This window comes from Acomys russatus, chromosome 5 (genome assembly GCF_903995435.1).
Source record: "Acomys russatus chromosome 5, mAcoRus1.1, whole genome shotgun sequence".
NCBI lineage: Eukaryota > Metazoa > Chordata > Mammalia > Rodentia > Muridae > Acomys > Acomys russatus.
This window is the reverse complement of record NC_067141.1, coordinates 58,046,029-58,062,855: the sequence shown is the minus strand read 5'-3', so window position 1 is coordinate 58,062,855 and position 16,827 is coordinate 58,046,029. Positions and strand designations below refer to the sequence as shown.

Below are 16,827 nucleotides of genomic sequence, written 5' to 3'. Positions count from 1 at the left end.
TAGGGTATACGGAGTCTCAATTGGCCATCTCTGTAGCCAGGCAAGGCTTCCAGTTGCAGGACTAGGTTACTGTCAATTGACTTCTTGGTGAAGGGGGTCCTATGCAAAGCCCTAAACAACCCAGGCTGTTGCTAAGATAAAAGGATGCTGCTCTCTGCAAACTGATAGTTGGGGGAGGGGGTCCACCAAGGAGGATGACACTCACACACTGAACATAGAGAAGATGAAACGGTGCCTACGTGGAGCCCCTCCCCACCATGCTGTAGCCTCTTTGGTGTGGGAAGGTACTCTATAGGTTACTGAAAGAGAAACATGGATACTAACCCAGCCACAGAACCTCTGACCTACAATCTGTCCTGCCTGTATAGGGTAATGGTACAGAACTTGTGGGAGTAGTCAACCAGTGTTTGATTTGACCTAAGGCCCACTCCACAAGAAGGAACCCACATTCAATACTGCTCGGGTAACCAAAAAACCAGAGACCAGATAGCGCAGAGACCCAGCGCAAAACCAAACACTACTGGTCTGAAAAAACAAAACAAAACAAAACAAAACAAAAACCCAAAACCCAAATTTCAATAAAATGATTCCTAATGATTTTCTGTTGTATTCATAATCAGTGCCTTATCCAGTCATTATCAGAGAGGCTTCCTCTGACAGCAGATGGGAAGAGATGCAGAGACCCACAGCCAGACATTATGTAGAGTGAAAGTCTAAGCTGGAGGTCTTTATCAAACCCTTCCCTTCTGAGCTCAAGGAGTCCTCCAGAAGAGGAGGCAGGAAGATTGTAAGAGCCAGGGAGGATGCAGGACACCAGGTGAACATGACCCTCTAAATCAAATAATCAAGGTGCATATGAGCTCACAGGGACCGAGGCAGCAAGCACATGGCCTGTATGGGTCTGCACCAGGTCCTCTGTGTGTATATTATAGCTATTAGCTTATTATTTTTATGCAACTCCCGGCTGTGAGAACAAGTGGATCTCTGACTCTTGTGGCTTCTCTTGGGACTCTTTTCCTTCTGTTAGGTTGCTGGGTCCAACCTTGATATGATAGGTTTTACCTCATCTTATTATATTCTACTTTGTCATGTTTTATTTTTGTCTCTGAGAAGCCTGCTCTTTTCTAATGAGAGACAGACAGGGAGTAGATCGGGAGGAGAGGTGTCAGGAGGGACCTGGGGGGAGCAGAGGGGAGGGGAAACTATAATCAGGATATAGTGTATGAGAAAAAAGAATCTATTTCAATAAAAGAAAAATGTAAAAAAAAATGAAATTAGCATAACCACAGAAAAAAGGCTAGAGTACTCTGTCTAAGAAAATGTCAGGAGAGGTGAAAGATGCTGAAGTAAAGCCTTGATCCCTTAATGAACTGACTACATATTTATATAAATCACTATCCAATCAGGATATAACCCCTCTATCAAGATCCAAATTCTGCAATGAGGAAACATCTTTGCAATGAAAATGTAGCAAATGTAGAGTAAATAGTCTGTGAGTTCCCCTCTTGCCTAGGCAGAGAAATGATCACTCACACATTGCCCCCCTCCCAAGCTTTGACACATTATCTCTCAGCCTCTCAGCAGTCTGCTTTAAGAACCTGCCAGCGATGTGGATGAGATGGCACCTATTGGCTACCCTAGATTTGAGGCTGGAAGCAGTACTCTCTCAACACACTGCTCTGGACTGAAGAAGCTTTGTCACATCTGGTAGGAGCCATCTCATCTTCCCTGGGCTCATCTGTAGACGATCGTTAAAATTATCACATAATGAAAAGGTAACCCTAGGCAAGGAGTTGATTATCTGTGATCGAGCTAATACAGCATGACTTGAGAATTCATGTAATTATTTCCACATGACAATAATCCATTATTGGGATGTCCTAGTCACTAGTTTCTGCAACAAAACATAGTAGAATGTGCTATTTAATATTTTTTAATGCAAGATTCTAGGTAGAGTCTTCCTATTACATGGTATAGTTTGTAACCTATAATCCCAAGCCCATCAGCTTTGGTTGGCAGCCACTGTGTCTACGGGACATGACTGTGGCCTGAAGAGAGCTATTCAGTCAGTATGTTGGCTGCATCATGAGACTGCTTCCTCTCCTAAGAATGGTCAGCAACTGGTAATAGAGTTTTCAACATGAAAAAGTTATAGGTCTTTGCTTAAGTCCGCATAACTAACGTAGAAAAGGAAAGCCCAGGCTGGCAATTCCAGATGAGAAGGAGAAGAGGGTGTTGTTTTTTTTTTCTTTCCCCTCTGCTCAGCAGAGAAGCTATGAGCAGTAGCCAAGGCAGAGCATAAGAGGATGGGAAATGAAGCAAAGGGGACGTGAGCATGGCCTCACCACATGTGAGAGTCTGAGGGAGGACCTTTGTTGCCTTATTCAAAAGCAGAGGTCGCCATCACTACTTGGCATAGAATAGAATTGGAAACCAAAGCTCAAAAATGGTCCTTGATTGTTTTCCTTTGAAGAATGGACACACAACACATAGATATAGAACTATGAATATGTGCATGTGTATATACATATAAAACAGTAGAGCAATTTGGAATTATAGACGCACATATATATTTCTAATAGAACAATGGATTTTAAACTTCAAAAATTTAGATTCATTTATATGCTTCTTTGCTTGTTTAGTGTGTGTGCACATATGAACACATGCGTGTAGCTCAGAGGACAGCTTGCAGGCGTGCTCATTTACCACCTGTGGGTTCCAGGTACCGAAGTCAGTCATCGGGTTCGGTGGCGAGGGCCTTAACTAACAGAGCCATCTCACTGGATCACGTTTTGACTTTGGAGCTCCTTGTGGAAATAAACGGCCATGGAGCACATAAAAGACTGGACAACATTCCCTTAGCAAAACTGTGCAGGGGTGAAGCCTTGGTTGTGGCTCACTTGGCTTACTATAAGCCGCGGAGGGCCCTTGACAGAGTCCTACTTTGAAAACTCCTACTCTGGGGACACATTTTCATTTCATAATAAAGATTCCTTAGAACTCAGAGTTTAAAACACACATTCTGTGCTGAACAAACTTTGCTGGTGGTGAATGGGGAACTGTGTCATAATTTACCATGAACACTGGGCCAATCCGGAGAACAAAGGAATTTCCCTGCTGTGGTTGTATGGTTACAGCGTAGTTTGTTTTCAGACTTGTACCCACAAGCACAAAGCCACACACTTGACGTTCTCTGCACCTAACCTGGCTCTTTCGTGATCTCTGGTAGGAGTTCAGAAAATAGGCAGCAGAAGAAGATGCTTTAGTCAGCATAACAGAGAGAGACATGCAAATGCCTGAGAGCTGGCTGGTCGGGTCAAAGGATGCACTTTTTCCCAGTCCAGAGAGCCCACTGTTTCCCAGAACATTCCCATGAATTTCAGGAGGAGGAAAATGCCTCCAGCCTGTGCAGCTTTTTCTTTAGCTGGTTGCCATAGGGATGGATGGATTGACTAACAAACTGCAAAGCAAAACAAAACAAACATTTTGGGATTATCTCTGTAAGAAAGTTGCATTTCAGCTATGCTTTCCCATCACGATATATTGATTTACTTAGCATTTGGTGAAATGATTGGATAGCTTTCCCATGGGAAAATTTAATTTTAGTAGTAGTGCTGACCAAAGATCTAAAAGCTATGAGTCTCAAACAAACCCCCCCCCTTTTTTCTTTGCCTACAATGAAGGGCAAGGATAGATAGAAGGGAAAACAGACAAACAAGCAAACAAACAAAAAGGCAGAAATACGCAAAGAAAACAACCGTTGTGTGTACAGCCTGCTTTCCCACACGTGATGGCTGTTCATATTTCACATCATAGTTTAGAAGCTCTTCAGAGGAATCTGGGGGCAGGCTTTTGTGATTGGGGGGTTCCGTGATAAGAACACATATGAAAGCCACATTCAAGCAGCATTTTCTGTACCTGGCTGTAGAGCTCCACCGAGGACTCTCCTTTGAGCTGATGGCCTGTGAGGTAGGTATTGTGTGAGGATTCAATGTAATAGTAGGAGAGGGGCAGCTGCAGTTCTTTCTTGTTTTCCTGTGACTCATCATTTTTGGAGGCAAAATTATCTTTGTCCATCAGAAACCTAGATGAAACACATTTTCTTAAGGCTGTGTAAGGGCACTGGGTACTCTTAAGGGACGTGAGAAGGTGATATAAAGAGTTACCTTGCAAACCCTTCAAATGACATTAGGCCCTGATGACACATGCTGATGCTAGGCTCAAATTTCTGCAAGGGATTAAAAAAAAGTGTTTTTAGGCAAAGGAAACTAAGAAGGGGGAAATGACACATCATTTTTTTAAAATAAAAAGGCTGTTATGTTTTCATTAGGAAATGTCTAAACTAAATATTTGAACTAATTTAGCTGTGTAGTGGCAAAGTGTGGTTTTCAGTCCAAAAGAAAATATTTATTATATGTGAGTTTATTATATCAAGCGTTATTTATTTAAAGGAAAAAAATGGAGCAAGAGAAAAGCGTAAGGCTGATGTATATGGAAACACAGCGCACCCATCCACTGAGGGGCGAGGAGGGTAGTAAAGACACTTACCTTCCAGCAGCGGGAGGTGGGATGAGATGACTCGCTTGCAGCGACCCCTCCAAGTACACACTCAGTCGAGTCACAGTGAACCCTCAGTTTTAGCATCTTTAGGCGTTAAACCCAAAGGCTACCCAGCTACTCCACGGGCTCCCAAACAGGAGATTAAGCTAATTCTGCGGCATGTGACCCTGACACAGTCCAGTTTCACTCTCTATGGCCTTCATGCTCTAAAGAGTTACCCCCTCTTGCCTGGGCTACTGAGATAGTTTCCACTGTCTCTCAGTCTCTGTCCCTCACCAGCAGGGTATATTCTCAAATGGGCTCACAGTGACCTCTTCAAGCATAAACCATGCGACCTCCTGCCTAAAGTCCCCTAAAACATCCCATTTAACATGGACAGACGTCAGCCTCTGTCCGACCTGTGGTCGAAAAGTCCTAGACGGTCTGGTGCTTGGACACCTGCCTGACATCGGATGTGCCAGTCCATCCTGCCTGGCTCTGATCTCCTTAGCTTTCTGATGCTCCTCATAAACCCCCAGGCTCATTCCTACCCCTGAGCTAGCTGCTTAGGCTTCTCTGAGAATTCTCTTCCCTCAGAATTTCATATGACTTCCTCCTCAGAGCTCAACTCAAGTGCCCCCTCTCCAGCGCAGCCTCCCATTATCATAGTGCTTTCTTACCCCCACTCAATTTTTAAGAAATAACTCACCCTTGAAACTATATGCCTTTGTTTATTGCTTGCCTCACACACCAGAATGTAAGCTGCACAGAAGAATGAAACTTTATCCAATACTATATTCCCAGCTCTTGGAACAGGGATTGCGGAGCAGGAGCTAACAAATACGTGATAACAGGTTGAAAATGTGGACTTTTATATGGGTTGGAACAGCGAGAAGGAACTGAGAACAGATTCCTAGCAAATGTCACTGATTCAGAGATGCCGCAGGACCTATGGTCGGTATATGATAATTAACCTACAGACTTGGCATGAAAAGAAACTCTATCTCTATCCCTGACGTGAGGGCTCGGGGGAGAAGTTTAGACAGAGCAGAATGCTTAACATCAAACTATCAGAGCCGCCAGAGGCGTGCCATCTGTGGTACCTGGATGATGCTGAGGATTTCATCATACGTGCAGTGTTCTCCTTGGCAATTGACCAGAAAGTCGTTGAGCTGGAGTATACCAACCCCAAATATGCCCAGGGATGTGCTCTCAATGCCAGTGCCGTTGGTCACGATGCTGGCAGCAGCAATAGCATCAGATATCTGCCTCTGGTTATCAGAAAGCTGCTGTTTACTTTTAATGAACAGCCCCAAGTCCGAGACGTTTCTGGTCAGCAAATCTGAAACACAGCCACGCGCAGACCATGGATTATTCGGAAGCCTCCTTGACAGAGTTCATCTAGAGATAACAGTGTTACGGAGTCAGTGCCCACGCAAAGCTCTTTATCTGCCCATATAAAGTGCCAAACTCAGTGAGTATCCCTGGCTTCCCATGGTAGAGGGAAAACAGATGAATCAATGAATGAATAAAAGAACCTGGAGGCTGGAAAGATGTTCAGCCTGGCCTCAAACTCACAGAGACTCACCTGCTGCTGCGTCATGAGTGATGGGGATTTAAGGTGTGTGCCACACCTCTAGACCATAATCAGATTGCATCTTTAAAAAGAGTGATGTGTATGTGGGGGCTTGGGTTGGGTATGTGCCTGTGAGTGCAGGTGTTCTTGGAGGCCAGGGGTGTCAGATCCACTAGACCTAGAGCCACAGATGGTGTGAACCACCTGATGTGGGTGCTGGATACTGAACTCAGGTCCTATGGAAGGGCAGCAAATATTTGCAAATACTGAGCCATCCCTCTAGGCCAGATTGATTTTTGTTTTTGTTTTGTTTTTGTTTTTTTTTTTTTCTTTTGAGAATCACTGCTTCTAAGCTTTTCTTCTGGTACAGATAGAAGAAATATAATCTTAATTTTTTTTCTGCATCTTAAACCTCTAATTATGAATGTCTGTGTATAGATTTTGCACCAATACCATTTTAAAATTCATTTTGGCAAATAAAGATAATAACTGCTGGATTCTATGTTAAGCGTATGCTTAGTTCAGCAAGAAGACACCACACTGCCATTCTACATTTATTTTTAATTTAATTTAATTTCTCCATTTTGCATTTTAATCAGAAGTATTCTCATTGCTCTCCATGCAGAGCAACTTGGTAGGGCTGGTAATTTCCCTTTCAGCCATTTGAGAAGACAAGGTGGCGATTGCCTATAGAGTAAAGTAGAGATTTACCATACAATCTAACACTCTCAGGTACTTAGCCAAAAGGCTACAAAACATACCTTCACATAAAAGTATGCACACAGATGTTGGCAGCAGCATATCTATACAATGGAATAATATTCAATTTAAAAATAAATTAGCCAGTGAGTTGCAAAAAAAAAAAATAGAGGCAATGTAAATGCCTATTGCCTAGTGAAAAAAGTCATCCTGAAAGGCTGCATGCTGTAGGATCCCAAGGATATCATTTTTCCTGGAAAAGACATAGTTAGGGAGATAGTAACGAAACTGGTGGCAGCCACAGAGAAGGAGGGAAAGGTGAATAGATGGGACAGAGAAACTTTTCAGGGCAGCAAAGCTGCTCTGCCTAATACAGCAGTGCATACGTGTCACTGTCTGTAGAACCCATGGAATGAATGTACAACTCTACGAAAACCCATGGACTCCAGCTGCCAATACATTCTTATAGTGATGGACTGTAACAAGCATACTTCCCTAACACAGGGCATTACAAGCAGCCAAAGTTTGCGTGGGCAGACCTGACACAGGTGTGCAGAGGGCCAGGGCTAGGGAATGCTATGCTTTCTGCTCATTCCCCAGAAACCTACAATGAATCTATAAGGTAAAATGTAATGATCTAGAAAATGCAATTACTTGGTTAGTCTATAGGTATGCATGTTTTGAGATCTGTATGTTAATATTCATATGAGGTCACCATAAGCTTATAAATAATTATGAAGCATGTAAAGGAAAAAAGGACAGTGTTTGTATGTGTGTGTGTGTATGTCTTTTTTAAATTTATAGTTCTATCAAGAATTTAGGAGAAAAATGATAGGTTTAAAGTTCATGGGTGACGAAAATGTTTAAGTAGGAAGAAGAAAACATTCTGGTTTACAAAGAAGGAAAAACATCCTAGATGTTCAGACAGGAGCTCTCTGCTGAGGTCACCAAACAGCGCCCCCCCCTTGACAAAGCACAGACAATCACAGCACTTAACATATAGGTAGATAGATACTGGTCTTTCTTTCTTTCTTTCTTTCTTTCTTTCTTTCTTTCTTTCTTTCTTTCTTTCTTTCTTTCTTTCTCGAGACATGGTTTCTTTGTGTAGCCTTGGCTGTCCTGGACTCGCATTGTAGACCAGGCTGGCCTTGAACTCACCTCTGTTTGGTGATCAGCCTGCCTCTGACTCCCGAGTGCTGGGATTAAAGGCGTGCGCCACCACAATCAGCATGATGCTGGTGTTTCTTAATTAAGACATGCCCCATACCTTGTGGACACTTGGAAATGGTTGGGAAAGGGTGCTAGGTTGTCATGGTGACTGGAAGGCATTCTTAGTTAAACACCCAAGGTTTAACTAAGTGCTGGAAGAACCACCACGTGACAATGGACTTCCCACACCACCTGTCTACCTCTCAACACCAAACGACCTTAGAGACAATTCTCAGTGTTTTTCCAAGCTCTGGGGGAACAGGACACCATGAGTGACACGCTGAAAGTTTGTGTGACTGGATCTCCAACTTTGGTGTTTGGAGCGGAAGTTCTCAAAAGGAAATCGTAAAATGTTAAGCCAACCTAGGTCAGGCTGGAGGTCGCTGGCGTTTTCTTCGATTGTCAGGTTGGTGTACAGAGGGGCTGACTCCGCAGCAGAGCGGTTACAGGGCACAGAGTAGATGTCAAAGACGTCCTTCAAGTCCTTGCGGCTCCTTACACTGAGGGGGGAATGAAAAACACCTCCCGTTTAGAGCTGCCATCCAACTGTGGGCCTGAGAAAAAGTAAGAAGAAAGACTGTGTCCTACCTGAATGATTTGAACAGCTCAACAAATTCAACGAAACTCATGGTACTGTCTGAAACCATGAAGTTCTGGAAGCCTTTCATTCCTCCTTTGATGCGCCCATGCCAGCTGCTGCTGCTCCAGGCACTGCAGAGAAACATGGCCGTCACTGGCAAATGCACACCCCAAGTCACTGTGTCTTAACTGTCTCTGATGACAATATGAGCAAAAGTGGGAATGGCACTATATCCCAGACTCTTTATTTCCCTTAATCAACATCATGTCAGAGCGAATAAGTATGCACTGGAACAGTGTTTCCGGTTTACTCAATTCAGAGAAAATACTGAGGTTCATATTCCTTCACTAATGAAACAGTTCTTTGAAAGCACAGATTGATGAGTCAGGGGAATCTCCTAAATTCAGTGTATCTGAGGAAAAGTCATGGTAAAAAAAAATCCAAATTCCTTACTCATAATCTTTGGGAAATAACTCATGTTCTTTTCTGTATTTTAAATTGTAGAAACACACCTAGGAGGAAAGTTTGAAACACATAAATGTTTTTAAATCAGTTCTTCAATGAAAACAGGGAAGAGCTTTTATTATTAATGGAAAATGTGACTCAGAAAAATATTAAGACTGGAAGGAAGCCAGCCCCTGCCTTGGAGCCTATCTGCACCTGCCAAGGCTGCTTCCATTCCCCATAAAAATATCATCGCTCAGGCAAATATTCAGTCTGGCTGTTTCACCATACTTTTTATTTTCAATGTGGATTACTCAAAGAGTAGTAGAAGAAATGTTTTGACTACGGCTTTCAGTCAAATCAATTAACAGGGTATTTCTTTCTTTTTTTGAGAAAGGCTTAGATTTGTTCCTCCAGGGGCATATTTCAAGTGTTAACATATAAGAAAGCACAAAGAACACTCTGCTACCAATGTTCACTCGTGGAAAACTATTTGGTGTTAAGATCTGACAGTCCTCTCTCTGGATGGGAGAGCATCACAAACAGATGGATTTACAGTTGTGTGTGGTATGGGCAGCTTAGGGTCCAGGTTCAGGAAGACACAAGTACTGCTTTATCATCAAAACACACTGCTTTTAAACAAGTGAATTTCCCGTCTTCCTCTTTTCCAATTCCACCCTTGGCTCCTGTCTTAAGACTGTCTCTCTGGCTTTAGAAAATTCTATGTCTATTCTCTCCCTCTTTAGGTTTAGGGCTTAGTCTTGCTTTGTCCTTTAACAGAATCTAGGCTACTTCTGTTTTCCTTCTGTCCTAGAACTTGTTAGGAAGGATGGCCCCTCCCCCTGGGACTGGGCTTTTGACTTTGGATCCAGTACATTAATTTCTTGTCCAGAAGATTTCCCTCCTTCATTCTGTTCTGCTTTTTCCTGCTCACAAGTGACTTAAATTAAAGGAAAATACACTTAGTCCAGGCGAATCATCTATTTTATATATCCAGGATTCCACATAGACTGAAAAATAAAGGATTCCAACTATTTTCCATTTTTTCTCTTATTATAAATCTGAATTGACAGAAAAGTTGCGAGACTAACAAGGAGAGTCATCTAGACTTTGGCCCATTTTTACCAACTGTGGATTTGAACACACAATGATTAAAGTGCAACTTTGTCACTCAGTGTGAGGAAATTCTTCCCTTTTAAAAGATAATTTACTACAGAGCTCTTATTAATGGCAAGTGGGGAGCAAATGAGAGCGACTTCATGGGGTGTGTCTGTATCTGTGTGCACATGTGTAGTGTGTATAGAAATGAACATTTCCAAAGCCAATGTCTGTCTGCTGAGACCCACTCTTCTATGTACCATGAACAGCACCTGCTTTACAGTGGTTCTGCCTGGATCTTCCACATTTCTTTAGCTATTGTGTACAGAGCAGCATTCCAGCTCCCTTTGGTGGACTTTTCATTTTATTATTACTTCTGTTTCTAAGATGCAGATTTTTTTTGAGACAAGGTCTTACTACGCAGCTTGGGCAAGTCTAGAACTAACTATGTAGGCTAGACCAGCCTCCAATTCACAGAGAACCTCCGCCTCTGCCTCTCAACTGTTGAGATTAAAAGCATGTGCTGCCACGACCAGTCTATGGTCCTTATGCTGTCATTTGCAACAATCCCAGCTTTGGGTTGGATAAAGATACCCAGCTTGCTGCAATACAGGAGAAGTAAATGGAAAACATACCTACTATCACATGTCAGAAACACAAGAGCTGTATTTCACCTATCAGTAAGGCCTGGCAACTTACACTCAAGCTCAGTTTCCTCTTACAGTGGTGCTATCTGCTAGAACCTGCTGCAGGGACACACGTGTTCTCTGTCTGCAGCGTTCAGCTCAGGAGCCATTAGCCACCTGTGGCCAGGGCGCAATGAAAATGTGACCGAGAAACTGGTTTTCCAATTTAATTTACTTTTGAAAGGTTGAAGCTTGATGCCTACAGGTGCTTAGTGGCTGGTCAGAGAATCGTGGCTTGGCTTTTAATTACCTTGGAAGGGTTTGCGCTCTCAAATAATTAGAAGGGATTACAGCAATATGAGAAACTATGATTCAGGAAAGTCAGGATCATTTTCAATTAGGGGTGTTTTTGGTGTTCAGTTTAACTGTGAGTTGGAACTAGAGATGGGCTTTGCACAGAGAGCAAGGCACATGCCCTTCTGCACAGCTGGCGTGACGTGGAGGTTCCCTCTGTTTCATCATGTTAAGGCCCCACCTGGATGGACTCTTGTTTGAAGAAGACAGCACAGGGGAGGAGACTGGCCTGATGGGAGATGACATCCCGGTAGCCAAGTTGGGGGACCCGGCCGTGGTCAAAGAGTGGGCTCTTCTGGAATGGAGGGGGTTGGGAGGGTTAGTGATGGCATTGGCCTCTGCGGGGATCAAAGGGCGGAAAAGAAGAAGAGGTGATGACTTAGCTTTTACTTTCCCTTAAAATATCAGCAAAACAATGCACACAACTAATTTTTACATAAGAAACATCCAAATACTTCAGTGAATGGGCCAATTTGGTGGGTCGTCAGTTGGCTACAAGCTAGCATCATATGGGAGCTTAAAAAGTACACAGAAGCCTAAGGCCTTGGCAAAGAAGATATAAATAACTTGGTCATGGCTGTGGTCATGACATCCAGGCATATATTTAAAAGCACTAACATCCAGTCAGTTGTACCCTATATAGCTAGTATTGACCACTGATAATGGCATGTCAGTGAAGATTTTCTTTCAAGTAGAGTGTGCTTGTGGAAATGCCCTTTAGGTTTCACATGTCATCAAGATAAAAAGTTTTCTTAAGAATTCCCACCAAAGGCTGGAGAGATGGCTCAGAAGTGAAGAGCACTTGCTGATCTTACAGGGAACCCCAGCTCCTTTTCTAGCAACCACATGAAACAGCTCACAACTGCTGGTAACCCCAGCTCCAGAAAGTTCTGATGCCCCTTTTTGGCCTCTAAAGGCACCCGCACATGTGTGCACACACACACAAATGTTTTAAAAGAGATGTTTTAAAAAAAGAATTCCCATAATATTGAATTAAAGCAACAGCATAAAGCCAAATCTGTATTTTCCCCACAAAAGCAAAACAAAAAAGTTAAGACATGCGCACACTGCATTACCTGGATCTTCCTGTTCGTTAACGTCTTGAGGGTCAGAGCCACTCCGGCTTCGACACTCTCGGTACATTTTGGCTTTTCGGGTCGCCATCTCATCGTCAGTCACCTCTCCACTTTCTCCCTGGGAACAGAAATCATATTCATGGCTTCTGCTCTGTACTGCACTGTACTGCTCTATACTGCTCTGTACTGCACTGTACTGCTCTATACTGCTCTGTACTGCACTGTACTACACTGTACTGCTCTGTACTGCCTGTACTGCACTCTAATGTACTGTACTGCTCTGTACTGCACTGTAATGTACTGTAATGCACTGTACTGCTCTGTACTGCACTGTACTGCTCTGTACTGCACTGTACTGCACTGCACTATACTGCTCTGTGCTACTCTGCACTGTACTGCACTGCATTGTACTGCTCTGTGCTGCTCTGCACTGTACTGCTCTGTACTGCACTGCACTGCTCTGTACTGCACAGTACTCCTCTATACTGCACTGTACTCCTCTGTACTGCTCTGTGCTGCTCTGCACTGCACTGTACTGCTCTGTACTGCACTGTACTCCTCTGTACTGCTCTGTGCTGCTCTGCACTGCACTGTACTGCTCTGTACTGCACTGTACTCCTCTGTACTGCTCTGTGCTGCTCTGCACTGCACTGTACTGCTCTGTACTGCACTGTACTGCACTGCACTGTATTGCTCTGCACTGTACTGCTCTGTACTGCTATGTACTGCACTGTACTCCTCTGTACTGCTCTGTGCTGCTCTGCACTGCACTGTATTGCTCTGTACTGCTCTCCCCATGTGTTTTGTTCAGGCAGGTTTCGGCTGGTGAGACCAGTAAAGATGTATGTTAAGGCTGCCCAAGTGATCTCAAGTCATTTTATCTCGTGTGCTCTTCACTGTCAAGCAGTGTCTTCCCATCTCCAAGCAAAGGAGGCTGAAAAAGAGCACATATGCCCGGAATCTCTGGGGACAGACACAATAAGAAGAATGAAGTTCTAAGAACCATCAGGAACCTTCTAGGAACAAAGAGTAGGGCTGTTTTATATAGCTATGAGACAAATGCATCATGTCATAAGGAAAATGTACATTACACAGTCAATAATGCACAGTTCTACTGTATTTTATTTTGTTTCATATACAGCATTGTAGGCCTTCAATAATGTGATCTTTCTGCTTTTTTTTGGTTGATCTTATTGAGACATGTCTTACTGTAGCCCAGGCTGGCTTTGAGCTTACTGCAATCCTCCTGCCTCGGTCTCTGACATGCTGGGATTACAGAAATGAGCCACCATGCCTACTATGACCCTTTTTCGTTTCCAGTCCTTCTGTGTCTGCCAAGGAATTTGTGCTAGCCTCTCACACATACCTTTAGGAATAAACAAAGCCCTTAAGCCTCTCTGCTCTCTCCTCTGTGGCAGATGCTTTCCTTTGTGCTGTGTTTGGAAAACTCCTACATATACTTCAAGACCCACTATGTGTCAACTGCTCTGAGGCCCTTACTGCCTGCCTCTCAGCTGCACAGTTTTCATTTCTTGACTGATACAGCACTTTGCAGGTAACTTAACAATGACAACCGATTCAGACTTTTAGGGACTTTGGTTTCTCCTTGGTGTTTCCTTAATATCTGACATTGGCCCTGGCACCTGAGAGGTTTACGGCAGTTCCTGTAGCCATTGCTTTATAAGTCATGTTGTCCCCAGCTCATATAACTTAAGGTGGCTTACGGCGATGTAGAGCACACGGTGGCAGTAGGAGACTGGGTATGCTGCTTAATAAACACAGTTACTCTACCCTCATGAGCATCTTCTTCTTTTTCTTGGTGGTGCTTATGCCCAGGGTGTTGTTCCTCGGCATGCTGGGCTTCTCAGCATTCTTGGCTGACATTCCAGGGCTGGGGTTTCTAGTGCTCCATCGTCTGCCACCGAACAGCTCCACAGCGTGAGCCAAGGTCGGGCCTTCGTACCGGCCGTCCTCCTACAAAGACCCACACGCTGAACACGTAGGCAAGCAGCAATGGGGAATACACACTAATGATCCCAGTAAATTCCCAGAAGTGGATAAGCTCAGGCATTTCACAGAAGCCATATCTGGCCACCCCCACGGCCACCCATCTGATTTGGACTCTAGGAACTTCCTGTTGAGGTCTGATCACGTCCTCAGTTGTTCTGATCACATCCTGGCTCAGCGATGTACTTTTTTTTTTTTTTAGCCCATCAGCTAGGGGAAGCAGAACAAAACACAAAGCCCAAAAGACTTCCCATCCTGGTCTCAGAGGTTATTCAGGAATTAGCACTATGAGAAAATTAATGAAGACTTTGCAAATTAGGGGCTGGGGGTTGTAGTTCAGTTGGTGGAGTGCTTGCCTACCATGCACTTGAGAAATCTTTATGACTTTGCAAATTATGGTTCTGAGGAAAGTGGTTAGCATCTATGAGGCTCTGGGTCAACCTTCAGTACTACCCTCAAATTTATTTCCATTTACTATCTATTTCCTGTAGCTTTTATTTTTTATTCTATCTATCTATCATCTATCTACTCACCTATTTTTGTGTGTGCAGTATAACCTTGTAAGGATAACTCTCCTTTACACGTCTAAGAAAGTATTTGTAAATAGATTTAAAGATGATTTATATAATATATATAAATATATTTTTAGTGTGTGTGTCTGTGGTGTGTGTGTGTGTGTGTGTGTATGTCTGTGTGTGTCTGTGTGTGTGTGCCTGCCATTGCCCTAGAGGTCAGAAGAGGGTGTCAGATCCCCTGGAGCTGAGGTTGCAGGCAGTTGTGAGACTCCTAATATGGATTCTAGGAACTGAACTTGGGCTTTCTGCAAGAGCAACATTGAACAGTCTCTCGAACCCCTGTAAATAGATTTTGATTCATTGCAAATACTATACAGACAATAAATTTTGGTGTGTACATGTTTGTTTCTTTACCCTAATGGTTAATGGTTACCTGTTTTTATGACTTAATCTATGAACTCCACCTTTTGCATCCTGTTATGGTCCCAGGGTGCAGAATAATAAGTACTTGATACAGACATCTTAGGTGATCATTTGAGATATGACTTCCATCTGTGACCTTTATGCCTATTTCTTCCTTCTTTAACTTTTATTTTATCGACTTTCCAGTAAATATTGGAGGATCTGTCAAAGTGGAATATGCTCCCTTAACCAGTGATTGATGCATGGGGCCAAACGAATCACTCAGAATCTTCCTCCCTGAGGGTTTTTTTCAGTACAAAATGTTGCTATTGCCCAGGCCAACTTCCGGTTCATGATCCTGTGGCTTCGGTCCTGAACAGCTGGGACTACAGTGGCGTGCCACAGTTCCCAGGGATAAGAGTACTGGGTGTGAGGAGAAGAACGTGGATGGTGATTATTTTACCTAACACAGGTCTCCTGAAGATAGGAGCTATTCTGGACACTCCAAACAGGAAAGATGGCACCTAACATCAGTTAACAAATAGACTTAGACTGCCATGCTGAAGGACACACCCTAAAGCTGAAAACACTTTTGTAGAAGCTTTATTCACTGAGATTTAAAAAAAAAAAATCTCATGCATCTTTAAATGTATAACAAATGTGCTTCACACTAGAGAACCGTCAGCATGATCAATCTCTGCTGTTTCAGTTTTGTTGCTTTCAGAATATCCCAACATGGCACAGAATTTACTCATAAGAATACCAGGCCGACCCAGGCAGTGGTGGCACACGCCTTTAATCCCAGCACTTGGGAGGCAGAGGCAGGAGGATCAATGTGAGTTCGAGGCCAGCCTGGTCTACAAAGAGAGTCCCAGGATAGCCAAGGCTACACAGAGAAACCCTGTCTCAAAACAAACAAACAAACAAACAAAAAACCCAAAACAGGCCGATCTCAACCCCACACAAAAGAACTATAGGCAACTGAGGAAAACTGAGAGTTGGAGGGGTGGTTGTCAGGGAAGACAACAATTGGTTGCCCAATGCCAAATAGTCAGCCCTGAAAGGATATGTACAGGGAGCACTAAATGGACTGAACAGGTTATATTTAAGAATATGTATGTACATAATAAAGATTATTAATAAAATAAAAGAAGTCATGGAATTGAAGGAGAGTTGGGAGGGGTATATGGGAGGGTTTGGAGAGAGAAAAGGGAAGGAGAAATGCTGTAATTAAATTATAATATAAAAAAAAAAGTTAAAAAGAAAAAGAAAACCAAGCCAGGAAAGACAATACTTTTGTCTACTCGCTCAAGGAGGCTTCCTGGAGACTAAAATATAGTGTGAATTATTTTATATGAAGCAACATACATGTTTGGGGGTGAGTAAAGGAGATACTTTCTTTTCTTTTTTAAAAAAACTGTGAATGACGGATGATTATGAGTGAACACACAGGCTAGGAGACGGATTCATTAAGACAGATCCACAAGGACTGGAGAGATTGCTCTGTGGTTACGAGCACTGGCTGTTCCTCTATAGGAGAAGAGTTTGTTTCCCAGCATTCACATGAAGACTCACAATTTCTTATAACTCCAGGCAGGTCTAGGAAATCCAAGGCCTTTAGCCTTCACTGTCACCTGCATGCAGATGCACCACCCACATACAGACGCACAATGATACATAAGTAGTTAAAAAGTAAAAATAA

At 43.1% G+C, this 16,827-nt stretch overlaps 1 protein-coding gene across 1 annotated transcript in view; it reads right to left on the bottom strand.

Annotated features, from left to right (window-relative positions):
- The window catches only part of LOC127189536 (1-phosphatidylinositol 4,5-bisphosphate phosphodiesterase epsilon-1-like), a 201,474-nt gene that overhangs the window by 53,232 nt on the left and 131,415 nt on the right, over nt 1-16,827 (bottom strand). Inside the window, exons 8-15 of the mRNA XM_051146421.1 lie at nt 13,993-14,175; nt 12,202-12,319; nt 11,307-11,463; nt 8,612-8,734; nt 8,387-8,523; nt 5,643-5,881; nt 4,167-4,228; nt 3,919-4,084 (exon numbers count right to left, since the gene is read on the bottom strand). Coding sequence (XP_051002378.1) covers nt 3,919-4,084; nt 4,167-4,228; nt 5,643-5,881; nt 8,387-8,523; nt 8,612-8,734; nt 11,307-11,463; nt 12,202-12,319; nt 13,993-14,175 — 1,185 coding nt within the window. The remainder of the gene's footprint in view (nt 1-3,918; nt 4,085-4,166; nt 4,229-5,642; nt 5,882-8,386; nt 8,524-8,611; nt 8,735-11,306; nt 11,464-12,201; nt 12,320-13,992; nt 14,176-16,827) is intronic.